The 13,018-nt window shown below is 45.8% G+C and overlaps 1 protein-coding gene across 2 annotated transcripts in view; it reads right to left on the bottom strand.

The window, feature by feature from the left end:
• Nucleotides 1–463: 463 nt before the first annotated feature.
• VAV3 (vav guanine nucleotide exchange factor 3) overlaps nt 464–13,018 on the bottom strand; it is a 571,528-nt gene continuing 558,973 nt past the window's right edge. Inside the window, exon 28 of one of the 2 annotated variants that reach the window (XM_033916404.1) lies at nt 464–1,045. In XM_033916404.1, the coding sequence (XP_033772295.1) occupies nt 1,004–1,045 (42 nt within the window). In that variant the 3' untranslated portion in view covers nt 464–1,003. The remainder of the gene's footprint in view (nt 1,046–13,018) is intronic. The other variant, XM_033916405.1, reaches the window with a different exon arrangement.

The raw sequence follows: 13,018 nt of genomic DNA, 5'->3' as shown, positions 1-13,018 counted from the left end.
CAGGGCTCAGCCAGCATTGAATTGCAGCTCATATTCCAGCGTTGAGCTGCTGTTCCCCATTTCCTTCGGCACTGGTAGGACACGAGGAGGGAAGAGGTAGATAGACAATACGGAGTGCCCGATTACCTGTGCCTCTGAATGGTAGCCGTATAAAACCCATGGGATTTGCAGCATTAAAAAAAAATAATAATAAAGCAGGTCATTTCAGCTTACTTTGTAGTCTTTTTGCAGAACCATGATTTTGCAGACAGTCAATCATTATTTGCTTTCTTGAAGAGGCAACAGCATAAAGTAGCTTCTTAAATACTGTGCTATAACATTTTATATTTTTTTAAAAATGTGATAGCTACTAATTACTTACAGCAGGGGTGTCAAAGTCCCTCCTCGAGGGCCACAATCCAGTCGGGTTTTCAGGATTTCCCCAATGAATATGCACGAGATCTATTAGCATACAAAGAAAGCAATGCATGCAAACAGATCTCATGCATATTCATTGGGGAAATCCTGAAAACCCGACTGGATTGCGGCCCTCGAGGACTGACTTTGACACTCTTGACTTACAGCAATCTGACTAGCTAAAGTCCTTCTTTCTGTGCACGGTGACAGACAGTACATCTTGAGCTTCCTGTACCATCAGATCTGCTGCTTTCCAGAAGAGATTTATTAAACATTTAGCACTAGCTGGTGCTTGCTCCGTACTGCAGGGTGAAATGAAAAGCAGCATAAAGAAGTCTGTTTTATAGAGTTCTGCTGTGAGGGTGAGGGTTTAGGCTTTGTACTGGTCCCTGATGTTGGCAGACAGGCAGGCTGTTTCTTGCAAGGCTCTGGGCAAACTATTAATCTGTCAACACGAGCGCCTGATGAAATCCCAGCATTATGACGGCAGTTCTGGACGGACCAAAATGCTACTTTTTCAACCGCTTTGAAAAGCTAATACTTGATAGTTCCGTTGTATTTCACAGTCCCTGAAATGTTCTGTTCTGTAGTGCAAGGAAGTGCGGGTTCACTCGTCCTCTTCTACATATGTGGATGGAAACCAGCCCACCTACCATGAGGAAATAAAAAAAATAATTTCTGCTTAGACAGAAGTGTTAAGAAACAGATCCAGGACATTAGATAATTAAACCCTCCCCCGCCCCTTTTATCAAGTTGCACTAAGGGTTTTTAGCGCCAGAGCATTTGCCTTGACAGCTTGTGCTATAAAACCTCTAGTGTAGCTTAATAAAAGGGGCCCTAAGATCATCTCTGATCATCCCTTAACCACCGGATGTACGAACAGGCAGAAGAAGAGCCCTAAAACAAACAGCAAATTCATGAAGGGTATAAACCATTCTTTCAAAGCGAATACAAATGCATAAATCATCAAAGTTAATATTGACCTAAAGCAGAAATTTTCACCAAATCTGTAGCAAGTCTAGTTAAATTTGACCCCCCCACCAGACAATGTTACAGATGTGCAGTCAGACAGGAAGAAGCAATCTGCCCTAAGACACAATGGTAACATTAAGTGCCCCTTTCCCTAAAGTATGTTAAGCAGTTTGGACTAGTTTCAATAAATGGTGCTGAAACCCCCCCCCCCAAAAAAAAAAAAACAGTACTATAAACAGTGTTTTGAATTGCACACCATTTATAGAATGGCACTTAGAGACAATATCAGGGGGGGTTGGGGTGGGTATTTGGGGGTTCAGGGTGTCAGGGATTCAGGATGGGGTGTCAGGGGTTTGGGGAGGCCGGCAGCAGGCATCCCTCCTGCTGATCTTGGGGTGGGGGCATCCATGTTTGGGGCTGTCAGACAAGAGAGAGTGAGCATCCCTCCTGCCACTCTTGGGGGAGGGCTGTCCATGTTGGGGGGTGTCAGGCAGGAGGGAGTGGGCATCCATCCTGTCATGTGGATATGGGTGTCGGAGGGGGGGTCCTCTGCCACTGCCAGCTCAGTTGATCGTGGCAGGGGTATTTTCCCTCCAATCAGCTGAGCCAGTAGGCCACCCCAGGGCTGCGGTTTCAGGGAGTCCTGCTGGCTCAGTTAATCGGGGATTCCCGTGCCATGATCAACTGATGGCATGGAATCCCATGGCAAAGATAGCCAGCTGAGCCACCTATCTTTGCGATCAGGCAGGCATGATTCTGTAATCAGTGCCGGTGACATGGGCGCTGCTTACAGAATCAGGAGGTTAAGGCATCTAATTCTGTATAGGATACCAGTGTGCGATTCTCAGATGCTTCTTAGGCAGCCGCCGAGACCGGATTCCTATACAGAATCAGCCCCTAACTATATAGCTTGGGATGGGGCTTGGAATGGGCATGGTTTCCATCTTGAAGTCAAGGCACTGTAACTTACTGTGTTTTAATTGTTAAAGCAGCAGATAATGCTTAGCAGTTAGCATTGTAGTTAACACAAGTTAATTGTATGGTCTCTGTGTTACTTGTACAGGAAGATGCTGGACACGTCCCCGTTAATACAAAGACTTTGCAATACTGCACATTAAAATTTTGTACCTAATTTAGTGCATTTTAGCAAAAGGGGGCCAAAGAAGGAAAACATAAGAATTGCCGCTGCTGGGTCAAACCAGGTGGTCCATCGTGCCCAGCTGTCCGCTCCTGCGCTGGCCCTTAGGTCAAAGACCAATGTTCTATTTGAGTCTAGCCTTACCTGCGTATGTTCTGGTTCAGCAGGAACTTGTCTAACTTTGTCTTGAAACCCTGGAGGGTGTTTTCCCCTATAACAGCCTCAGGAAGAGCTGTTCCAGATTCACTCTCTGGGTGAAGAAGAACTTCCTAACGTTTGTACGGAATCTATCCCCTTTTAACTTTAGAGAGTGCCCCCTCGTTCTCTCTACCTTGGAGAGGGTGAATAACCTCTCTTTATCTACTAAGTCTATTCCCTTCATTATCTTGAATGTTTCGATCATGTCCTCTCTCAGTCTCCTCTTTTCAAGGGAGAAGATGCCCAGTTTCTCTAATCTTTCACTGTACGGCAACGCCTCCATCCCCTTAACCATTTTAGTCGCTCTTCTCTGGACCCTTTCAAGTATACTATGTCCTTCTTCATATACAGCAACCAGTACTGGACGCAGTATTCTAGGTGGGGGCATACCATAGCCAGGTACAGCAGCATGATAACCTTCTCTGATCTGTTTATGATCCCCTTCTTAATCATTCCTAGCATTCTGATCGCCCTTCTCGCCACTGCAAATTGCGCGGATGGCTTCATTGACTTGTCTACCAGCATTCTCAAGTCTCTTTCCTGTGGGGTCTCTCCGAGTACTGCACCGGACATCCTATATTTGTGTATAAAATTTTTGTTACCGACATGCATCACCTTATACTTATCCATGTTAAACCTCATTTGCCATGTCACAGCCCATTTCTTGAGCATGTTTATATCACGTTGCAGGTTTTCGCAATCCTTCTGTGTTTTCACTACTCTGAATAACTTTGTATCGTCCACAAATTTAATCACCTCGCTCGTCGTACCAATTTCCAGGTCGTTTATAAATATGTTGAAGAGCACGGGTCCAAGCATCCTGTGGCACATCCTGTGGCAATCCTGTGGCACTCCACTCATGATGCTTTTCCAGTCTGAGTATTGTCCATTTACCCCTCATTCTCTGTTTCCTATCTGACAACCAGTTTTTAATCCATGTGATTATTTCACCCTCGATTCCATGGCTTGCAATTTTTCAAAGTAGTCGTTCATGCAGGACCTTGTCGAACACCTTCTGAAAATCCAGATATACAATGTCGACCAGGTCACCCTTGTCTATCTGCCTGTTTACTCCCTTGAAGAAGTTCAGTAAGTTTGTCAAGCAAGATCTTCCTTTGCTGAAGCCATGCTGGCTGGTCCTCATCAGATTGTGTCCGTCAAGGTGATCAATGATGCAGTCCTTTATCAGCACCTCTGTCATCTTTCCCGGTACCAAGGTCAGACTCACTGGTCTGTAGTTTCCCGGATCTCCCCTCGAACCTTTCTTGAAGATCGGTGTAATATTCGCCACTTTCCAGTCTTCCGGAATCCTGATTTGATCGACAGATTGGTTATTAGTTGGAGCAGTTCAGCTATAACCCCTTTCAGTACCTTGATTATCCTTGGATGGATGCTGTCTGGTCCCAGGGATTTATCTCTTTAAAGCCTATCAATCTGCCTGCATACCTCTTCTAGACTGACCGTCAACCCTGTCAGTTTTCCATCTTCGTTTCCTGCATATAGCTTGTCGGCTTCCGGTATGTTGTGTGTATCCTCTTCGGTAAATACAGACGCATAAAATGTGTTTAGTTTGTCGGTGATGGCTTTGTCCTTCTTTAGTACTCCCTTTATTCCAACGGCCCCACCACTTCCTTTGCAGGTTGTTTCCCCTTGATATATCGAAAGTACGGCTTGAAGTTTTTTGCCTCCTTGGCTATTTTTTCCTCGTAGTCTCTTTTGGCCCCTCTTACCGCCTTATGGCACCTGCTTTGATGTTGTTTGTGTTTTTTCCAGTTTTCGACCTCAGACTCGTATTTAATAAATAATGGAAGAACAGACTGCATTGGCTGAATGAAAATTTGTCAGATAAAACTAGAAGAGACTGTGGAGAACGATGTTCTTGTTGCTACTTCATTGGTGTATTATCCCAAGACAAACAATACACATCCACATATGTTGCGGTGTAACAGGAACAAGAAAAAACTGCAGGAATGGTGTACAAGACACCAAGTCTTTAATAAACAAGCATAAATATGAACATAAAACAGTTTGTATCCAAAAAGGTTGGTGAACCCGGAACCGACACGGTCCATGTTTCAAAGAAACACTCCTTCCTTGGGGGTCCAAACAAGTATCATATACTAGGGAACCTTATAGATGACACTGGAAACAGTGATGTTATGGACAACTAAGCAGGTTGGGTGAACTCCTTCACGGAGTGTTTTTCAAGTTTGCTCTCCATAGGAGTGGGTTTTTTATTTGTTTGTTCAATCACATTTATGTATTTATATCAAACTGGATCCCTGAGAAAGGAGAGTCCGCCGAAACACGTTCGGACTGTGTTGGGTCCTGTTACACCACAACATATGTGGATGTGTATTTTTTGTCTTGGAATAATACACCAATAAAGTATCATCAAGAACATCGTTCTCCACAGTCTTTTTTTGTTTTTTGTTCTCTGGACTCTCTTTACTGTGGAGTAACTGGGTCGTCATCCACTTTTTTTGTTTCAGATAAAACAGATTCAGGAAGGTACAACCTAAATAAAAAAAAGTTACTAGCCAGCCAGCAACTGATTCATAATATAGCAGAAAAGATAATAAAAAGGCTCATTTTGGGCTAAGACCTATCTGACAAATTTTCATACCGTCAATGTAGACTCTTCTTCCATAATTAAATGTCAATTATATCCCTAAAGATTTTAAAAGAGGTGTAAAAAATTTATAAAAAGAAAAAAGTCCTGCAAGCCTGAAGGCTTCTGAAGCAGTGCACATTCAGGTACAGCAGGTATTTTTCTATCCCTGAAAGGGCTCACAACTAAAAAAAAAAAATCACAAAAAGCTGAACTGGAATTGGAACCTGCGTCCCCTGGTTCTCAGCTCGCTGGCCTACTATGCTTCCCCTCTGCTCTGCCTAGACATCGATGTAGCCATTTTATTACATGGATGTTCCTATGCTGCCACAGAGACGTCCATGTCCATTGTTTGCTCCGTTCACAATTTGAATGTTTCGCTTTGTAAAATGGATGTTCATACTGGACATCTCCAGCACATGGGTGTCCATTTCCCATGTATTTTAGAGCAAGTTGGATATCAGCAGATCCATGTGATGTATTCCGAGCTGAAAGTCCTTTCTAAAATGACGTTCTATGTTTCTATGTTATTATTAACACCTGTGAGGACAGAATATAACATGAGGATAGGTATAACATGGTAGGAGAGTCAGTGATGTTCCAGTGCACAAAGGGAATCAGGGTAAAAATTAAAATTTGTATTAAATTGTACCCACATTATGTAGGATGGGATGTTAGAGCTGCTTGTGAAAAATAAAAGTTACATAACGTTCAATACTGGTCGCCGTACCTTAAGAAGGATATGGCGATACTGGAGAGGGTCCAGAGAAGAGCAACAAAAATGATAAAGGGCATGGAGAACCTTTCTTTTGCTGAGAGACTGGACAGGCTGGGGCTCTTTTCCCTGGAGAAGCGGAGGCTTAGAGGGGATATGATAGAAACTTACAAGATCATGAAGGGTATAGAGAAGGTAGAGAGGGACAGATTCTTCAGACTGACAGGGGCAACAAAACTAGAGGGCATTCGGAAAAATTGAAGGGAGACAGATTCAGAACAAATGCCAGGAAGTTCTTTTTCACTCAGAGGGTAGTGGACGCCTGGAATGCACTTCCGGAGGAGGTCATAAAGCAGAACACGATTTTGGGTTTCAAAATGGGACTGGACAAATTCCTGAAGGAAAAGAGGATTGAAGGGTATAATTAGAGGGGTACTATACAGTACAAATGCTTTAGAGTAATAGATCACTTATAGGTCATTGACCTAGGGGGCCGCCGCGGGAGCGGACTGCTGGGCATGATGGACCTGTGGTCTGACTCAGCAGAGGCGATTCTTATGTTCTTAATCAAAAAATCTCTTTCTCTAAGGAGTGAAAGCAATTGTCCAAACACCAACAATAAATCCAACCCTGTTAATATGTAGTAATAGGTTGCAAACTGTATAGATAGGAGATCTTCTGAACACTGGTCTTTAATATGCAGATTTCTTTTAAAAAAGTGAAGATTGGAAAACATTGTTTATACTATTTAATGCAGAAAATATGAAGAAGGGTTCTGACTTGGAAAAATGGGCCAGATGTTAAAAGATAAAAATCCATTCACACAGACGTAAGATCAGATGACGCAAAGCAAACCAAAGTGATACCTCTATGGAGAAGATCTTTTCAGGAAGAGAGCACTGCATCACTAACCTTTTGCTCAGAATGCTAAGAAAATCTTAAAACAACCCAGGAACATAAGACATTTGAAGTTAAAATGCTACTTTGCAGCTAACAAGAAAGGATTTATTAGCCATATTATTAGCCACATTATTAGCCATAAATTTCTCCTGCTTCATCTCCCTCTGTTTTTCTTCCCTCCCCATCCCTATTTTTTCCCTTCAGACTTTCATTAGAACACTTTTACGATGCACTTAAATATTCTGGAATTTTAATCTTTTACTCATACAGCCTTGAACTGAGGAAACTTGTATCCTCCGAAAGGTAGTCATAAATATCTTTAGTCCAATAAACTATTAATGCTCTGATATGTTTTGCTAATGTTTGATATTTTGAAATCATATGAGACTGACTTATTTTTAAATGTGGTTATGTTATTTGCTTAGGGGGCCTTTACGATAGGGCCATGTGACCCGTAAGTATATCATAGGCTGTGCATCAATTAGCTTATGCTAACGTCCTCGTTAGCACGCGCTAAGCTTTAGTAAATGGGGCCCTTAAAGATTATGGACCTAAGGCAAAAAATCAAGTTTGACAATATTTAAAGGAGGCACTAACATTTATTTGCCAACTACACATTTATATACACATTTTGATAAAGGTGAGAACTATATTTTAGTATCTTTAGACATATCCACCACCTTTGACACAATTGATCATGCCATTTTGTTGAAGAGGTTGGATGCTATTGGAGTTTGAACCGTGTTTCTCTGAAAATAAGACAGGGTTTATATGAATTTGTGCGCTCCAAAAAACGCACTGGAGCTTATTTTCGGGGAATGTCTTTTTTGGGGGAGAAACACGGTATTTACCCTTTACACATGCCATGTTATAGCTATCCCTCACTCCCATCCCTTTGTGCACCAGAACACCACCAACCTCCTTACATACCTACGAAGCCTCAAAACTGGTGGCAGCGCTCTGAACGGGCTGCTTCACAGCCTTCCCCGCGGGGGCCTTCCCTCTGTCGCATCACTGATGACATCATCAGTGATGTGGCAGAGGGTAGGCCCCGGCGGGGAAGGCCGCGACGCAGTCCATTCAGAGTGCTGCCACCGGTTTTGAGGCTTCATCGGTATGTAAGGCGACCGGTGTTCCGGTGCACAAAGGGATGGGAGGGAGGGATAGGTATAACACGATGGGAGAGTCAGTGGTGTTCCGGTGCACAAAGGGATGGGAGGAAGGGATAGGTATAACATGGTAGGAGAATCAGTGATGTTCCAGTGCACAAAGGGATGGGAAAGAGGGATCTTAACTAGGTCTTATTTTTGGGGTAGGGCTTATATTAGGAACTACCCCGAAAATCATGCTAGGGGGAAACATGGTAGTAAGGTACATGAACGGGTTTAAGTCTTTTCTTAGTCTGAGACAGTTTTCAGTAGCGAATGGATCAGATAAATCATAACTCATGGTGATGAGACATGGAGTTCTGCAGGGTTGCACTTTGTCTGCCACCTTGTTCACCATCTTCTTAAGACCGTTACGCCCTTTATTGAGCGGATTGGGAGATACATATCAAATATATGCAGATGATATACAATACATTTTCAAGGTCAAGAAATCTGATTCAAAATCAATTGCATTTTTGTCTATGACTTTGAACATTGTGAGACAATGGCTTCAAGGGACTTGTCTCCTACCATGCATCCTCTGAGTACCTAGATATAGGCAAACAGTCATACAATTAGCTCCTGTATAATTTACATATCTGGGCCAACAACTACAGCTAACAGCTAGTTTTCCAGATGACAATATTATTGCAGAAACAGCTCAGTGTTCCAAGGGTCCGTTATATATAGTTTTCAACATTCCACTGCATATGATTAACAGGGCTGGATTTATTATTGGTGTGAAAATTGTCAAGCATGAAATGAGTGTTTTTATAGGTCTTTTCATGGTGAGTGCATTTATTCTGTAATGATAACATGAATTGCAAGTTTACAGAACAAGAAACCAGCTATGATGGCAGTTAAGGACTGTAAGGGTCAGCCCGATAGGTACCCTAGAACGACCTTGAGCTAGAGAATGACACAAGGAAAGAATTTGTTCCCATCTCCGCCCTGTCCCCACCTAATGAGCTCGGTCCCCATCTCTGCCCCATCCCCACGAGCTCGGTCCCTCGTCTCCGCCCCGTCCCCACAAACCGTCTGATCTCATCTGCACAAGCCTTGAATAATTATGATTTTATATTGGACTTATTTTATCACTAATAATAAAACCCTAAGCGCGCATGCGCACTCCTACCTGCGTGATCCCTGCCTCCGTGATCTGTAACTCCGTGGCCGGCAGAGGAATATTAAAGTTCGGCGCATTCGGAGTGTGCACGCATGACGGTTTGATGCCAGACAGACAGGACAGCTGCAGAGCACCAGCGGAGAACCAGCTCCAGCAGCTAAGAAGAGGCATGGAACTCTCAAAATGGCATAGCGGAGGCCAGGACACCTGAAGACCGCCACTGCCAGCTGACACTGGGGAGAGAAGGAGGTGGTGGCGACCGAGCTATGGAGCCAGGGGAGGGAAGTCCACAACCACTGCCGCTCCCTGGTCGCACACGTGTACGGTCTTCTCCTCTGCCTCCACTCTCCCCTCCGAGTCAGAGCACCGTTGCAGCTCGCAGGAGCCGCACTCTCTGCCTGCCCAGCGGTGAACCTACAACCCCTTACCTCTGAATTTGAGTTCGTTGGGCGGGTTGAGGATGAGGATCTGTTTATTCACTGCCATGGCACTGGAAGCTGGTGACGCTGCCGCAGAGAGGGAGTGGGGTGGGAGGGGAGAGCAAAGAAAGGGGAGCAGGGCGCAGGCGGGGAACGGGAGGGAGGGAGGGAAAGAGACAGAAAGAAAGACAGATACACAGACAGCGGCCAAGGAGAGAGACAGAAAGAGACAGAAAGACACACAGACAGCGGCCAAGGAGAGAGAGAGAAAGAGACAGAAAGACAGACATACACACAGACAGCGGCCAAGGAGAGAACGAGAGAGAGACAGACAGACACAGACAGCAGCCAAGGAGAGAGAGAGAGAGAAAGAGACAGAAAGACACACAGACAGCGGCCAAGGAGAGAGAGAGAGAAAGAGACAAAGACAGACAGACACACAGACAGCGGCCAAGGAGAGAGAGAGAGAGACAGAAAGACAGACAGCGGCCAAGGAGAGAGAGAGAGAGACAGAAAAACAGACAGACACACAGAGTGCGAGAGAGAGACAGAAAGACAGACAGCGGCCAAGGAGAGAGAGAGAGAGACAAAAAGACAGACAGTGGCCAAGGAGAGACAGAAAGTCAGACAGACACACAGAGAGCGACAGAGAGAGACAGAAAAACAGAGGCCAAGGAGAGACAGAAAGAAAGAGAGATAGAAAGACAGACAGACACACAGAGAGCAATAGAGGGAGACAGAAAGACAGACAGACAGTGGCCAAAGAGAGAGAGAGACGGAAAGACAGACAGTGGTCAAGGAGAGACAGAAAGAAAGAAAGATAGACAGACAGCAGCCAGAGAGAGAGAGAGAGAGACAGAAAGAAAGACAGACAGTGGCCAAGGAAAGAGAGAGACAGAAAGAAAGACAGACAGACAGATCTATTCTAGCACCCGTTAATGTAACGGGCTTAAACACTAGTTAAAGTTTAAAAAAAAACAATATTCTGTTCAATTGTCATTTTATAAGCACAAATAATACAGAGCAAGGATCAACAAAACCCCTGTCTCCCATCCTCTTCACAAATATCCCCTCCACTATCGAGCAAACTGTATAAGCCAAATTACTACAGAATGCTACGCAGAAAAATCATGCTAACAGAAAGCACAGTTACTTACCGTAACAGGTGTTATCCAGGGACAGCAGGCAGATATTCTTAACACATGGGTGACGTCACCGACGGAGCCCTCGGTACGGACCTTTTTAACTAGAAGTTTCTAGTTGGCCGCACCGCGCGTGCGCGAGTGCCTTCCCGCCCGACGGAGGAGTGCGTGGTCCCCAGTTAGTATAAGCCAGCTAAGAAGCCAACCCGGGGAGGTGGGTGGGACGTAAGAATATCTGCCTGCTGTCCCTGGATAACACCTGTTACGGTAAGTAACTGTGCTTTATCCCAGGACAAGCAGGCAGCATATTCTTAACACATGGGTGACCTCCAAGCTAACAAAGAGGGAGGGGGGATGGTTGGCCATTAGGAAAATAAATTTTGTAACACAGATTGGCCGAAGTGTCCATCCCGTCTGGAGAATGCATCCAGACAGTAGTGAGTAGTGAACGTGTGAACTGAGGACCAAGTGGCCGCCTTGCAGATGTCCTCGATGGGCGTGGAGCGGAGGAAAGCCACGGAAGCAGCCATAGCTCGGACACTGTGTGCCGTGACAGTTCCTTCCAGTGAGAGACCGGCCCGAGCGTAGCAGAAAGCAATACAGGCAGCAAGCCAATTTGAAAGTGTCCGTTTGGAGACAGGACGACCCAAACGGTTGGGGTCGAAAGACAAAAAGAGCTGAGGGGCTGTTCGGTGAGCTCTGGTACGATCAAGATAGTAAGCAAGGGCACGCTTACAATCCAGCGTGTGCAACGCCTGTTCCCCAGGATGCGAGTGAGGCTTAGGGAAGAAGACGGGCAGCACAATGGACTGGTTGAGGTGAAAAGCTGAGACCACCTTGGGAAGGAATTTAGGGTGGGTACGCAGAACAACCTTGTCATGGTGAAAAACAGTGAAAGGTGGGTCGGCAACCAGTGCATGCAGTTCGCTAACCCTCCTGGCAGAGGTGATGGCAATTAGGAAAAGCACCTTCCAGGTAAGAAGCCTGAGAGAAGTTGTGGCAAGAGGCTCAAACGGAGGTTTCATGAGAGCTGAGAGAACCACATTCAGGTCCCAGACGACAGGAGGAGGCTTGAGAGGCGGTTTGATGTTGAAGAGTCCTCTCATGAATCTGGAAACCAGAGGGTGAGCCGTGAGGGGTTTTCCGAGAATAGGCTCATGAAACGCAGTGATGGCACTGAGGTGGACTCTGATGGAGGTAGTTTTGAGGCCAGCGTTGGACAGTGAGAGCAAATATTCCAAGACAGTTTCCACCGCTAAGGAGGTGGGTTCTTGATGATGCCGGAGACACCAGGAGGAAAATCTGGTCCACTTCTGATGGTAACATTGGAGAGTGGCCGGTTTCCTGGAAGCGTCCAAAATGAGGCGGACCGGTTGAGATAGATTCTCCGGAGAGGTCAGCCCGAGAGAAACCAAGCTGTCAGGTGGAGCGAAGACAGATTGGGATGTAGCAGAGACTGATGCTGTTGCGTAAGTAGAGTAGGAAACACAGGAAGTAGAATGGGTTCCCTGGAGCTGAGCTGGAGCAGGAGTGAGAACCAGTGTTGGCGAGGCCACCGAGGTGCGATCAGAATCATGGTGGCGTGGTCTTTGCGGAGTTTGGACAAGGTCCGCAACATCAGAGGAAGTGGAGGGAAGGCATACAGGAACCGATCCCTCCAATCGAGCAGGAATGCATCCGGGGCCAGACGGTGAGGAGAGAAGAGTCTGGAGCAGAATAGGGGCAGCTGATGATTGTGAGGGGCTGCAAAGAGGTCCACCTGCGGAGTGCCCCATCGAGCAAAGACGGAGAGTAGAGTCGGGGGGTCCAACGTCCACTCGTGGGGTTGAAGGATGCGACTGAGATTGTCGGCCAGAGAGTTCTGCTCGCCCTGGATATAGACCGCCCTGAGAAAGAGATTGCGGTCCGTGGCCCAGGTCCAGATGCGCAGAGCCTCCAGACAGAGGGGGCGAGATCCGGTGCCGCCTTGCTTGTTTATGTAGTACATGGCGACTTGATTGTCCGTGCAGAGGAGGAGGACTTGAGGGCAGAGGAGATGTTGGAACGCCTTGAGGGCGTAGAACATGGCTCTGAGTTCCAGGAAATTGATGTGATGACGACGCTCCTGTGGGGTCCAAAATCCCTGGGTGCGTAGATCTCCTAGGTGAGCTCCCCACGCATAGGGGGACGCATCCGTGGTGATGATCATAGAGTGAGGGGGTAGATGAAAAAGTAGACCCCTGGAAAGATTTGAGGAGTTCAACCACCATTGGA

Source organism: Geotrypetes seraphini, chromosome 12 (assembly GCF_902459505.1).
Source record: "Geotrypetes seraphini chromosome 12, aGeoSer1.1, whole genome shotgun sequence".
Taxonomy (NCBI): Eukaryota; Metazoa; Chordata; class Amphibia; order Gymnophiona; family Dermophiidae; genus Geotrypetes; species Geotrypetes seraphini.
Note: the sequence above shows the minus strand (reverse complement) of the source record. Positions and strands in the feature narration are given on the sequence as shown.